The sequence below is a fragment of the Chelonoidis abingdonii genome, chromosome 11 (assembly GCF_003597395.2).
Source record: "Chelonoidis abingdonii isolate Lonesome George chromosome 11, CheloAbing_2.0, whole genome shotgun sequence".
NCBI classification, from domain to species: Eukaryota; Metazoa; Chordata; order Testudines; family Testudinidae; genus Chelonoidis; species Chelonoidis abingdonii.
The window spans coordinates 15,723,508-15,737,103 of record NC_133779.1 but is presented as its reverse complement, the minus strand read 5'-3'; the positions used below and the strand labels follow the sequence as shown (position 1 = coordinate 15,737,103).

Here is a 13,596-nt window from a genome sequence, read left to right as displayed (position 1 = left end):
AAGCCAGTCAGGACTTTGGGGAGCCTCCTCTCCCTTGGAGCAGACTTGTTCAGGGCAAGAAGCTCACACGGCTTCACCTCCTGGGTCTCTCCGTGGAGCATTCAGCATCCTCTGCCCCTCCGTGCGCTTCCCACAGCAAGTCCGCCCCAGCGAGGTCCTGGGGAAGCCACAGGGTCCTGCACCCCCACTTTGCAGTCAGATGAGACTCTCAGCCAGCCAGTAAAACAGAGATTTATTTGATGACAGGAACAGCGTCTAAAACAGAGCTTCTAGGTACAGAGAACAGGACCCTTCTGCTGGGTCCATTCTGGGGGGGCAGTGATCCAGATCCCCACGTCTGCACTTCACTCCTCGTCCCCTGCCAGCTCCAGACTAACAACCCCCTCCAGTCCCTCCTCCTCTGCTCAGCTCCTTTCTCCGGCCAGGAGGTCACCTGATCCCTTTGTCTCCAACACCTTCAGCTGGCACCTTTGCAGAGAAAGGGCCAGGCCATCAATTGCCAGGAGACAGAGCGCCAGGCATTTATGTGCACTAGCCCCTTCCTCTGTAGCAATCACACACCCTTATCCCACCACCTAGATACTTAAGAACTGCATAGGGGACACTGCGGCACCAACACAGTATTCAGAGCAACATTAAGAACATTCCCAGTTCGTCACACCTAGTCTGGGGACCCGCTGGGAACAGGGGAATCTCAGGGAATCTCAGGAGGCATCAAGAGGTGCCCAGGCTGCCCTGAACTTTTCCAACAGGCCTGTGTAGCCTCCCTGGAGCAGCAGCTCAGAGGAGAGGAGGGCTCCCACACACACACACGCACAGTGCCCCCCCACGGCGCGACTCTCTCCCATGGAGCGGGGCAGAGATTCCTTCCTGATCCAGCTGGGCCCAGCGTATGGAGGGGCCCGGTCAACCTCTTTCCAGGTACCATCACTGACGCAGTTCTTAGCTGAGTGATCTGGCACAGAGACAGGACAGAGACAGGGGGCTGGGAGGGGTTGTGGTTTCTGGCACCTGTGAGGGGGTGGACGTAAGTGTAAATTTAGATCCTGAGTTGTTAAAGGAGCAGCTGATAAATCCGTGAAAGGGGAAGTTTCCCCAGGGCCTGCGCTCGGTTCCTGTTTCTGGTACTTCCAGTGATTCTCACCATAAACCTGATATCCTGGGGGCTACCTTGTAATATACCCCGGCTCTGGGAGGGGACGGGGTCTAGTGATTGGGAAGGTGGGGGTCTGGTGCTTAGAGAAAAGGACACAGATTAGCCCCAGCCCCCTAGAGGTGAAAGGCCCCGTGTCCCTTCCCCAACCCATCCCTGGGGCCGTGGGTCTGCGCAGCTCAGGGCCCGGGGCAGAGTTCAGAGGGGCCGACGGCTGAGCCGAGCTTCCCTCTCTGACATCAGGATGCTGCGAAAGAGACACCCAGGGTGGTGGTGGGGGCAACCAGCCCCCTAGAAAGGGGAGGGGGCCAGAACATGGGGACAAAGCTCAAAAGAAACACCCCCCTGAAAATGTCCCAGCTCTGTCTTCCCAGCTTGTTTGCCCTTCACCCCCCCATATTCATGCATTGGGCCCCATAGCCCCCCATTCTGCCCCTGGCCTGTCCCATCCCCCATTGGGGGGCTGGGAATGTGCGGGGGACAAGAGCATCTGAAAGGGTGGAGAGGAGGAAAAGAAAAGGGGAAAGTGAGGGATGGGGGGGCCATTATGGGGCAGGGAATGTTGGGCAGAGGGGTGTGGGGGGCAGGAGATTGAGCAGAAAGAAAATGAGGGACCCAGGACTGAGGGGGCAGGAGTAGGAGGGGGGCAGTGAGAGGGGAAGCTGCTGAGGGGTATCAATTCCCCTCCCCCCTCAGACACCCCAACACTCCTACCTCCTCGGCTTCTGTGGGGAGCCTGTCTGCCCTCAAACTCCTGTCCCCCATCCCAGTCCCCTCAACCCGCCTCCTGACACCCCCAACCTACTTCCTCCAAACTCCCAGCTTCTCCCAGCCAGGTCCCCCCAAACACCCGGGCGGCGGGGGGCCCAGAAGAGCCGGCGGCTAAACCTCTCTGTGCCCTGGCTGCTATGTTCCTGGACATGCAATAAAGGCCCCAAGGTGTGAACACGCCCCAGCCCCACACTGAACAGGGTCGAACACAGGCTGGGGGCAGGGTCCAGAGCCCGCAGCCTGCTCAGCTCCACGGCAAACCCCCCATTGACCCCTGGGCCCAGCTATTACAGACCCAGCAGAGCAGGAACCAGGGGAGCCGTGGCAGGCGCCGTGTGAAACGAGGGGTTTGTTCCAGCCCCAGCCCCGTTCACTGGAGTGAGTCTCTAGCTGGAAAATCCCCCGGGTTTGGGTGTCTCCCCGCTGGCCCCGGAGACGCTAGCGACTGTCCGGGGGGGACGTGGGGGCAGAGGAGCCGGCAGAGCTGGGCTGGAGCCGGCGTCACCGCGGCTGCTGTTAAAGTCTGACTCCATTTCCTCCCAGGTTGGGGGTTCAGCCGGGAAAGGGGCAATGGTGTCGGGGTCCCTCTCTCTGGCCGCTCTGCTCAGGACGTCTGTGCGGAGCAGGGTCCAAACGGCCTGGGGGCCCGGTAGACGGGGGGGGGTGACAGCCATGAGGGTGAAGCGAGTCTCTTTCATTAAGACCCCCAAAGACTGGTGGGCAGCACAGCCCATCACCGCAATATTTTATGCACCAATGAGGCCTCGTTTCCAACACCCCAGTTTTGGGTCACAGATTTCTGCTTCCCCACTTCTCCTGTGTCTCAGGTGGGCCCCAGCCCGGCCCGTGGGGTCTGTCCTGCAGCTGCTTGGGTTGGACTAATCCCGTCTTTCTGTCTCGCCAACTTTCCCCCCAATGTTCATTTGTCCAGGTTCTCGTGATGCTGCCTGAACTTCTCACTCACCTTCATCGGCTGAACCCACCACGAGGGGACATTTGGAGGCTCCGGTATCACAGCCACCCCCTGGGGTGGGGAGATTTGGGGGTCAGGGAAGAAGGAAGCTCTGGGGGGTTATACAGTAGAAATACAGGGCGGGGAGAAAGGGGGAGAGAAAAGGGGGTGGGGGACCCCGCTGCAGAGAGAGGAAGGGGACAGACGCCTGAGGGGGGGCAGTAAGTGCCATTATTCCAGCACCAGGGTCAGACGCAGCGTCCCCGCTCCCCATTGACAGCCCCAGGCAGAGACCAGCCCGGCTGGCGCAGTGAGTGGGACCTCTAACACCCTCCAGGGGCTGCTCCATGGGGAGCCCAATGTGCACAGCGCTGGGGCAGCTCCTCTAGCTGGTATCACAGGGGCTGATGCTCGTGGGGCCAGAAGTTGGGGGAGTCAATCCTAGGGTGCAGCAGTCAGGTCGGGAGCAGTCTGGGGGGCAGGATTTTCGAGGCAGGGGTGTTTGGGGGCAGGGGGTTTGTGCCAGCATCTCAGTCCCCCAAGGAGAAGCGATTCCTCCCCTGGGGAGATTCTCTTCTCTGTACGGCCAGATCTAGGCTCCTGCGGGCGCAGAGAGATGGGGGGGGGGGTTTAGAGGGGCCCGTGTCGCCCTGGGTCCTGCACCTGCAGGGAGTAAGAGGCACAGAAGTGGGGGGGTCGCCTCACCTAGGATGCCTCCCTGGGGTGGCTGTAATAGACTTCAGCCAGGATCGGCCCCAGGACGAGCAGAACCGCGGCACCCAGCGCCAGGCGGGCGACGTTGGCGTGGGTGAAATCTGGGTGCTCCGGGGGGGCTTCTGCGGGGGGAAAGGGAGAGTCACTTGGCGGCTTCGACGGGGAAATTGGCAGCTGGCGCTGCCCTGGGAGCAGAGCCCCCAACCCCTCTCTCCAACAGGTCTGGGCCAGTCCCCCTCTGGAGTCTCCCAGGTGCTGCAGCTCTGGGGCCTCCCTGGCGCTGGATCCCTCAGGGGAGGCCACATCCTGCTGCCCTGGGGGGCTGAGCCTCTGTTTCCCCAGTGAACAGAGTGCCTGGGCAATTGAACTTCCCCCTGAGCCACCCGACACCCCTGTAGTGCCCCTCTGTCTACTCCCACAGATACCTCTGCCCCGGCCTGTCTGCTGTGCAGTGAGCCCATCCCCGGGGTATCTTGGCTGCTGCCAAACACAGCCAGGCAGTGCGCACGGGGGGAGGCTGGGACGTCACCTGCTGCTCTCAACATCCCAATGGTGCCCAGGGCCCAGCCAGATGCAGCAGAACATCAATGGGGGGTGGGCTGGGGATCCCCTGAGAATCCAGTGTGGGGAGGGCAAGGAGAAGGAATTCTGGGTAATGGTCACCCCTATTGCCAGGGGGACATCATGGGGCCTAGGGAAGGGGATTATAGCCCCAGCCCGCCTATGCCCAGTAGGGCCCAGTGCCCCAGACCTTGCTCCGCCCCGGGATCCCCCACAGCTTCCTGGCAGGGACCTACAGGGCAGGAGGCTTTGGGGGAGCTGGGGGGCTGACAGTGGGCGAGGCGCAGTTGGGCTGTCTCTCCATCCCCCTCTTGTCAATGAGCCCCTCCCTGTGATGTCTGGGCCCCACCCACCAGATTCACCGTCCCCATCCCAGCCCCAGCCCCTAGGCACCGCAAGCCTGTTTTAAGAGCTGGTCCGATGGTGATTCCCCCCAGCCCCAGTACCTGGACCCACAGTGCCTGGTCGGGTGGGAATTGGGGCCGCTCCTGGCTCGGTTGGGTCAATTCCCCCTGCGGGAATAAAACCAGCGTCTGTCGGGGCAGGGATGAAACACCGACAGTGATCACCCCCTACCCCCGACTCAGCATCGATCATCAATGTCAGTCCCGGGATGGGGGAGGGGGATTTCAGTGGCTGGGGAGTGGGGTTCCCCCCTTCCCTCGCTGAATCAAACCAGGGGGTGCTAATACCGACAGCCCAGATTCACTCTGAGATCACCAGTGGGGGTTGGGAACCACACGGGATCCATCATTTCGGGTCCAGTTTTCATGTAGACAAGGTCTTAATCCATCTTTTGATCCTTCAAGAGACATGCTCCCATCTGTCCACTGCCCCACGTTCCCAAGGACCCACATTCCCACGGATCCGTGGCGTCCGTCCCCACTGGGACTGCAACTTTCGAGTCACACAAAACCAAACACCCTAGTCACACCCCGTGCCCCGCCCCTTCTCTGAGGCTCTGCCCCCACTCACTCCATCCCAGCTCCCACCACCCTCACTCACTTTCACCAGGCTGGGAGAGGGGGTGTAGTGTTGGAGGGGGTCAGGCCTTTGCACCCACAGGCTCCGCTCCCTGCAGCTCCCATTAGTTGCGATCCCAGCCCATGGGAGCTGCCAAGCCGGCACTGGGGCAGGGACCGCGCGTGGAGCCTCGCTGGCCACCCCGGCGCTTAAGGGCCGCAGGGACCTGGCGGCTAGTTCCAGGGGCTGCACGGAGCTGGGGCGGGCAGGGAGCCTGCCTTAGCCCTGGGCCCCCGCTGTGCCATTGACCTGACAACGACCTGGTTGGCAGGGCCCACTGGAGCCGCCAGGGTCCCTTTTCAACCAGGCACCTGGCAACCCTAGATTCCTGGGAGCTACAAACAAAACTGCCTAAAATCCAGAGAATCCCTCTGTACCCATCTGTCTACCTAATGGGGTCCCCCAGTCTGGGAACCAGGACTCCTGGGTTCTGTCCCCAGCCCCAGTTTAGATCAGGAGGGGGCTGGGAGTCAGAGGTGCTGAGTGCTGCAGAGACACAGACAATAGGTGAAGAAGGATAATTATCCCCCATTCTTGCAAGAGAAAATGGAGGCACAGGCAGATTTAGTGACACCCCAAGGTCGCTTGGGGGCAGGGATTCCCCCCTGCATCATCCCCGTAACTCCAGTGGCTGGGGAACCCCTGAGTGACTCCGTCCTTGCTCCATGGCCAGGCGTCCCCTCTGCTGGGCCCAGGGTAGAGCCTGGATCTGAGGGTCCCATTGGCCCAGAGACTCCTTGTGGGTCTGGCTGCGAGTGGAGATGCCAAGCTGGACCTCTCACCTGCTACAACGATCCGCATGAATTCACTGGGATCCGACCAGTTGGGCGGCTCCGATCTGGAACGAGATTGGCAGCTGTAGCTCCCTGAGTCTTCCCGCCTGGCGCTGGGGATGGTGAATTCACCCCCGTCCCCATCAGCATACACCTCCTGGATTGGGATTCCACCTTTATACAGCAATAACTTCCTGGCCTCGCACCAGCACTGACAGCGGATGGTGACGGCTGCCCCCAGGGCGATCACCCCACTGGGGCTGACGGAGATGGACGGTCCAGGCGCAGGGAGCTCTGCATTCACACACAAACAGGGGTGAGATGGGGAGACACAAACCCCTCCCTGTGTGTCTGTAACCTGCCCTTAGCGCCCAGCCCCAGGGACAGCGCCAGGGCTAACAGACACCTCACTGCATCCACACTCTGTTACTCCTGGGGCAATTCTGTGCAGCTGCAGACGCTCTAGGGTTGCCAATTTTGGTTGGATGCATTCCTGGAGATTTCATCACATGACATAATCTTTAATTAAAGATTCATCTTTAATTCCTGGAAACTCCAGGCCAATTCTGGAGCGTTGGCAACCTTAGGACGTGCATAATTTGGGTTTTTTTTTTTCTCTGCAGAAAATATCTTCTGGCCAAGGAGTGCTGCAGTTCCGCCTTTTCCCTACCAGAGGGCGCGCGGCGCCAGATCACCCAGCAGCATGAACACAGCCCGCTGTTCTGGCGCCACAGCGGCCCCTGGTGGGAAGAGGCGGAACTGCAGCACTTCTGGGGCACAATGTATTTTTCTGTGGGGAAAAAAATTCTCTGCCTGCCCCGCGCTGCAGAATCCCCCCAGGAGCAGAAGTTCATCACAGCACCTGCCCACAGAGTGGGGCACCCAGGGCTGCTGGGGGGGGGTCACAGACGGGCTGCTCAGCTTTGAGTCTGGGCACAGGGGAGGGAGGCTGCAGGGACACATGGGGACAGGGGAGGAGGCTGCAGAGACCCATGGGGATGGGGGTTGTGGGGACAGGGGCTGATGTGCCTGACTGAATGAGAGAGGCTTGAGGTCAGCCAGGGTCTGCATAGGGGAGGCATCCCAGCTCCCTAATAACCCGCCCCCTGAAAAAAAAACAAAACCTTTTCCCACTCACACCCAACACCTTCCAGGTTCATTCCCAGGCTCCTTCCCTCTCCCTCAGCTCCTCCATTACCCCCGACTCCCTCACACCTTTGCACTGCTTCTGACAGGAGCAGGAAATACAGCATTTTGCAGAATTTTTAATTTTTTGGTGCAGAATTCCCCCAGGAGTATACGATTGTCCCGGCTGGTGGGAAGTGAATTCAGTATTGGGGACGGTGCCGGCCAGGCAGCCCGTGGGCCCTGACTCCTCTGTGCATCACCAGAGTGGGGACAGCCCGTATTAGCATCGCCCTGGAACAGGCCCCTGCTCTTCAGCTTCCCCTGGGGACAGGGATCCCCCCTCCCTCAGCTCCAAATCTCCAGTGGCTGTTACTCTCCCTAGGCTGGATAACCCCCAGTGACTTCGTCCCCACTCCCCAGCTGGGTGTCCCCTCTACTGGGCCCAGGGCAGAACCTGGCTCTGAGCGTCCCACCAGGGCAAGACCCCCTGACAGTCCGGCTGGGTGTGGGGCTGGGAGTGGGTACATGGAGCCAGGCTCCTCACCTGCTACTATGAGCTCCACAGGGTTGCTGGGCTCTGACCAGACAGATGGATTAGATTTGGTGCTATATTGGCAGCTGTAGCTTCCCGCGTCTCTCTGGCTCACACTGCGGATGGGAAACTCAGCCACGTCCCCTGAAAGGTCTATCACACGCCGTGCATCTGAGTCTCCAGCTTTACTCAGAAGGACCCTTGCTCCCCGACACTGACACTCACATCGAACGGTCACTGCTGCCCCCGGGGCAACCCGCCCGCTGGGGCGCAGAGAGATGTTGGGTTTGGGGTAGCTGGGCTCTGCAGGCAGGAGGAGACAGGTCATGAGATGCAGCCCCCAGCACGGTCACTGTGCCCCGTCCCCACAGCCCAGCCCCAGCGATGAGGCCAATACAGGGGCCTGCAGGGAGAGTCTCCTGGATACTTTCCCCCTGAATCCAGGACCGAGGGAGCTGGGGCTAGCGACACAAGAGACACAGGGTCCTCCACCCCTCAACAGGGCAACAACGCGAATCCATCCGCAAGGAGCCCAGGGAGGGGTGGCTGGGGCAGGGCAAGGAGAGGCCGAGGCGACCTAGAGGCCAATTGCATTTTCTCTCCATCGGCTGGAGAAGGAGAAATCAGTTCAGTGGGGAATGATCACAAGTGAATCAGAGTTCGCTGGTGTGATAAATGAAGGGGGAGGGGGTAGCTCCCTTTTATGGACACTCAGCCAGCCAGTTAGCTATAAAATCCCTCTTAGTAGCTGTTCTGTATTTGCTTTACCTGTAAAGGGTTAACAAGCAGCACTGCTCTGCACAGGTAACAGGAAGTGAGCGGGCACTTGGCCAAAGGAGCCAATGGGAAGGCTAGAGCCTTTTAAAACTGAAAAAAACTTCCCCTTTGTCTGTCTGTGGTTGTTTTCCGGGGAGAGGCAGACAGGGCAGAGCGATGCTGTAAGAAGCTTGGGCCAGGTATGAAAAACCATCTGAATCATACCTAGAAACTACTCATTTGAAACCCCCAGAGATGTAAGCAGATCAGGGAATGTCTAGGAAGATGCTATTTGGTTTATCTCTGTTTATTTCTTTGTGGCATGTGGATTCCTCTGTGCTAACCCCAAATGCTTTTGTTTTTGCTTGAAACCTTTAAGCTGGACCCCAAGAAAGCTAGTCTGGGAGCTTAATCCTTGGAATTACTCTTTTAAAATCTAACAATAACCTGAGTTCCCAGATGCATTTTCTTTCTTTTTAAATAAAATTTACCTTTTTTAAGAACAGAATTGGATTTTTGTGTCCTAAGAGGTGTGTGCACATGTTGTTTAATTAGCTGGTGGCAACAGCTGATTTCCTTTGTTTTTCTTTCTCAGCTCGTCCCCCAGACAGGGGGGTGAAAGGGCTTGAGGGGGCCCCACAGGGAGGAATTCTCAAGTGCGCCTGCCTGGCCTCTCAAAGGGGTTTTGCACTTGGGTGGTGGCAGCATTTACCCAGCCAATGTCAGAGAGAAGCTGTGACCTTGGGAGTTGAATACCAGCCTGGAGTGGTCAGTGTTAAGTTTTAGAATCCTTGAGGGCCCCACCTTCTGCACTCAAAATCACTGCCCCTGAGAGCAGCCTCCATCCCTTCCCCAGAGCAGCCACTGGGGGAAACTGCCCCATAATCTGTGACTCAAGAGATTCCCCCAGCCGTGGTACCTGGTCCCGCGCTGCCCGGGTGGGTGGGAGTCGGCACTGCTCCAGGCTGGGTCAGGTCGGTTCCCCCTGCAGGAATAGAACCAGCATCCATCGGGGTGAGGAAAAGGGCTGAAATGGTGACTCAGCAATCGTCTCCCCCCTTCCCCCCCCCCCACCATTCAGCATTGATCGTCAAGAGTCATTCTGCATGGGAGAAGGGAGATTGTTGTGACGGGCCTGTGCCGGCTGGACAGCCCCTGGGTCCCGACTCCTCTGTGTGTCCCCAGAGCAGGGGCAGCCCAAGGGAGCATCCTCTGGCAAAAGCCCCCCCTGCTCTGTAGCTCCCCCTGGGGCAGGGATCCCCCCTCCCTCAGCCCTGAATCTCCAGCGGCTACTCCTCAGCCAAATATCCCCACCTCTGGGCCCAGGACTCAGGGCAGAGCCTGACTCTAAGCGTCCCATAAATGCCGAGCCCCCGAGGGTCCGGCTGTAGCTCCCTCCATGCTGCCGGCCCACGGTGGGGATGCGGAACTCGGCCCCGGCCTCAGCAGGGTCCATGTGCCGCTGCAGGTCCCACCCCCGTGGCCACTGATGGGCCCAGCTGCCCCCAGAGGAAGCCTCCAGCTGCCCCATTAGCTCCCCTCCCAGATCTGTCAGCAGCGGGGTCACTGCCCCTGAGAACAGCCTCCGTCCCTCTCCCTGGGCAACCACTGGGGAGAAACTGCCCCATAATCTGTAACTCAATAGATTCCTCCCAGTACCTGGTCCCATGATGCCCAGACGCGTGGGAGCCCGTGCATCTCCGGGCTGCGATGGGTTGGTTCCCCCTGCAGAAATAGAACCAGTGTCCATTGGGGTAGGGGCTGAAACAGCGACTCAGCGATCGTCCGACTCTCCACGACTCAGCATCGATCGTCGCTGTCATTCCAGGGGGTGGGATTTTCACGGCTGGGGGCCAATGCCGGCTCAGCAGCTCCTGGGCCTGACTCCTCTCCTCCATCAGTTGCCAGAGCTGGGGCAGCCGGGGGAACATCCCCCTGGGACAGGCCCCTGCTCTGCAGCTCCTCCTGGAGGCAGGGCCATGTTCCTGCTCATTTCTTAAATCCAGGTGTGGAAGGAATTTTATTATGTGCAAGAGAGGTGATGTGTGATGGGGGTGGGGCTGAGAGGTTCGGGGTGCAGGAGGGGCCTCAGGGCTGGGGCAGGGGATTGGTGGGTGGGGGTGAGTGAGGCTCGTCTGTGGACTGGGGAATTCCGATGGGGCTGGGAGTTGAGGGTTTGGGGTGCAGGCTGCCTCAGGGCTGCAGTGGGGAGAGAGGACTCCCCCCAGCCCTCTCTCGCTGCAGCAGCCCAGGGCCGGGGGAGAGGTGCCTAGAGCAGCTTAGAGGAAACTTAGGGGCAGGGATCTCCCCGCCCTTAGTCCAAAATCTCCAACGGGTGCTGCTCCCCCTGGCTGGGAAACCCCCCAGTGACTCCGTCCCCTCTCCCTGGCCAGACGTCCCCTCTGCTGGGCCCAGGGCTGGGTGTCCCATTAGCGGATTCCCCCTCAGAGTCTGGCTGGGTGTGGGGCAAGGAGCAGGGATGCCAAGCTGGGACTCTCACCTGCTACCACCAGCTGCACAGTGTCGCTGGGCTGCGAGGAGACGAAGGGCTCTGACCGGGGCCGGTAGCTGCAGCTGTAGCTCCCTCCGTGCTGCCGGCCCACGGTGGGGATGAGGAACTCGGCCCCGTCACCAGCCGGGTCCATCTGTCGCTGCAAGTTCAGGTCTCCAGCCTTGTGCAGGAAGAACCTCACGTCCCGGCGCTGCCCCTGACACCGGATGGTGGCGCCTGCCCCTGAGGCAGTGACCGAAGTGAGGCTCAGGGAGATGGAGGGTCTCGGTAAGCTGGGATCTGCGCACAGGAGACAGGCTGTGAGAGCCAGACCCAGGCACCCACCCAGCCCCAGCCTCCACCAGCCCTGGGCAGATCCAGGGGCCCCCAGGCAGAGATTCTCACCCAGATCCCAGAGTTCCCCCCACCCAGAATCCCGGCCCTGCGAGCTGGGCTCCCAGCACCACAGACACTGAGCTGCAGCTCCCTAGTGCTTGGGATCCTCATATGCCCGTGTGTTGCCCTGGCCTCATTCACTGCATCTGGCTGCCCTGGACACAGAGCAACTGAGCTGTTCTCTGGAGCAGTGCATGGCCGAAGAGCAGCAGCTGAGCTTACCCCAGCAAGGCAGGGATGATGCTGGGGCGGAGGGCAGCACCGGGAGGCATCGGTAGGTGTAGCGCAGTCTCCGGTGGCTGACAGCACTTGCCCACAATTGGTGGGTTTAGGCTGCAGCCTGGGGTGCTCCTGGCTTCCCCGCAGCCGCTGAGCTCTCAAGTAACAGCACCCATGAGCAGCGCTTTCCACCAGCTGCGCTGGGCTAGGAGATGCCGTCCCATCCTGGCAGCAATGACCTGCCCTTGGGTCCCACCACGGGCGCCTCTTGGCCGGACCACACTGATAGAGCTGGGCAGGAAGCCATCAGCCCTTCGCAGACTCCACCTGGCACAGATGCTGCAGCGCGGCTCCTCCCCAGCACAGGCTGCTGCCAGGGCACCACGCCCAGCCCCCGCTCCCTGCATCGGCTTCCCGCAGACGGAGTCAAGTCCGAGGTCTCTGCCCTGATCTCTGAGGTGCCCGAGGGTTGAGCCCAGCATATTCCCGGCTCTGGCTGCAGGGTGCTGCGAGTGCCGGGTGCGTGGGGCCGGGCTGGGCGCTCGAGGACAAGCCGCCCAGGGCGCCGGGTGCACACACGAGCAACTAGTCCTGTCCGGCCACAGCTCCATTGCTATTTTCAGCTCCATCAGAGCTAACCTGGGTGCCGCCCGCCGGCCCCCAGCTGCAGGGCAGACACCCGACAACAGCCCACAGCTCTGGGGTGACCCCAGGGTGTTGGCTCCCTGCCTCCGGCCCGGCCACAATCAGGGACACGCTTGTCTGGGCAGGGGACAGAACTTCCTCCGGGTCCGGGCCCAGGCTGAGAATGAGCTCCCGCAGCCGCCAAGGCCCGCCCCCCCCCAAAACCTCCCCATCTCCGGCTCCAAGGCCAAGCGCCCTCCCCCGGCTGGCCTTCTCCATTATCAACCTGGGGCACTGCAGCCATTGAACCCCCAAACCGCCCCAGACCAGACCCTCCGCAGAGGGTGCAGACCTCCCCCAGGGAGAGGACGAGAGAGAACGACCCGCCTGTGACAGACGGGGCCACGTCGCTTAATGCTCGACTGGCAGGCACCCGACACTGCGGTGACCAGGGCAGCGTCAGATCATGTGCAGAGTAGAAGGCTGCTCCCCCCTGGCTGGCACCCCCCAGTGACTCTGTCCCCCCTCCCCGGCCGGGCATCCCCTCTGCTGGGCCCAGGGCTCAGGGCAGAGCCTGGCTCTGAGTGGCCCATCGGTGCGAGCCCCCGAGGATCTAGCTGGGTGTGGGACTGGGCCCCTCACCTGCTACAATGATCTGCACAGGGTCGCTGGGCTCCGAGTAGGCAGGTGGGTCTGTTCTGTTGCTATAACGACAGGTGTAGCTGCCCCCGTGGTCCCGTCTGGCACTGGTGATGGGAAATTCAGCCTCAGAGCCGGCAGGGTCAGTGTAAGTCAGATAGTTCCCATCTCCAGCCTTGTAGAGTTGGATGCTCATGTCCAGGAGCTGATGCCAACACCAGATGGTGAAGTTTCCCCCCATGGGAATCACCCCACTGGGGCTGATGGAGATGGAGGGTTTGGGGTAGGACCCCTCTGGAGTCACAAACAAACAGGCAGTAAGTGGGGGTGACACAAACCGCATCCGTCTGACTCAATCCTCTGCCCATCTGTCGCTCCAGCGGTTTACCCCCTGCCCATCCCTGGGGTGCAGCCCGGCCCCGCGGCTCACAGCCGGGGAGAGACACAGGAGGCGGGAAGGAGATTTTTAGTCTCAGATTCCTTCAGTTCTCCAGGGTGAATTCAGCCCTGCCCCTGTGCTAGTCAGAGGTGACTCCAGATTGACCCTGGGGACTGAGCTCAGAATCACCCTCCTTCTGTGTTTCTAACATTGTAGCCGAGCTGCAGCCCTGCAGGAGTTGGGCTGAACACGGATTATTCTTTAAAATATTCTAAAAAACCGCATTGACCCCAATTGTCCGGCAATGAGCTGCATGCACAGGATGCGCAGCTTTGAGCGCCAGTGAATTCTCCCTGCGTCATGCTGTGACAGAAAACGGCTTCGCTGACCCTCTGTCACTCCAGCCTCAATTAAGGGAGGTGAATTGGCGCTGGGTAGATCACCTGGCCCTCACTGGGAAGCTGAAACAGCGGCTGCTTCATCAG

At 60.5% G+C, this 13,596-nt stretch overlaps 1 protein-coding gene across 1 annotated transcript in view; it reads right to left on the bottom strand.

Annotated features, from left to right (window-relative positions):
• The window catches only part of LOC116834907 (immunoglobulin superfamily member 1-like), a 123,353-nt gene extending 110,286 nt beyond the window's left edge, over positions 1–13,067 (bottom strand). The window contains exons 1-2 of the mRNA XM_075070525.1: positions 12,736–13,067; positions 10,864–11,154 (exon numbers count right to left, since the gene is read on the bottom strand). Of these exons, the coding sequence (XP_074926626.1) occupies positions 10,864–11,154; positions 12,736–12,973 (529 nt within the window). The 5' untranslated portion in view covers positions 12,974–13,067. The remainder of the gene's footprint in view (positions 1–10,863; positions 11,155–12,735) is intronic.
• Positions 13,068–13,596: the final 529 nt, after the last annotated feature.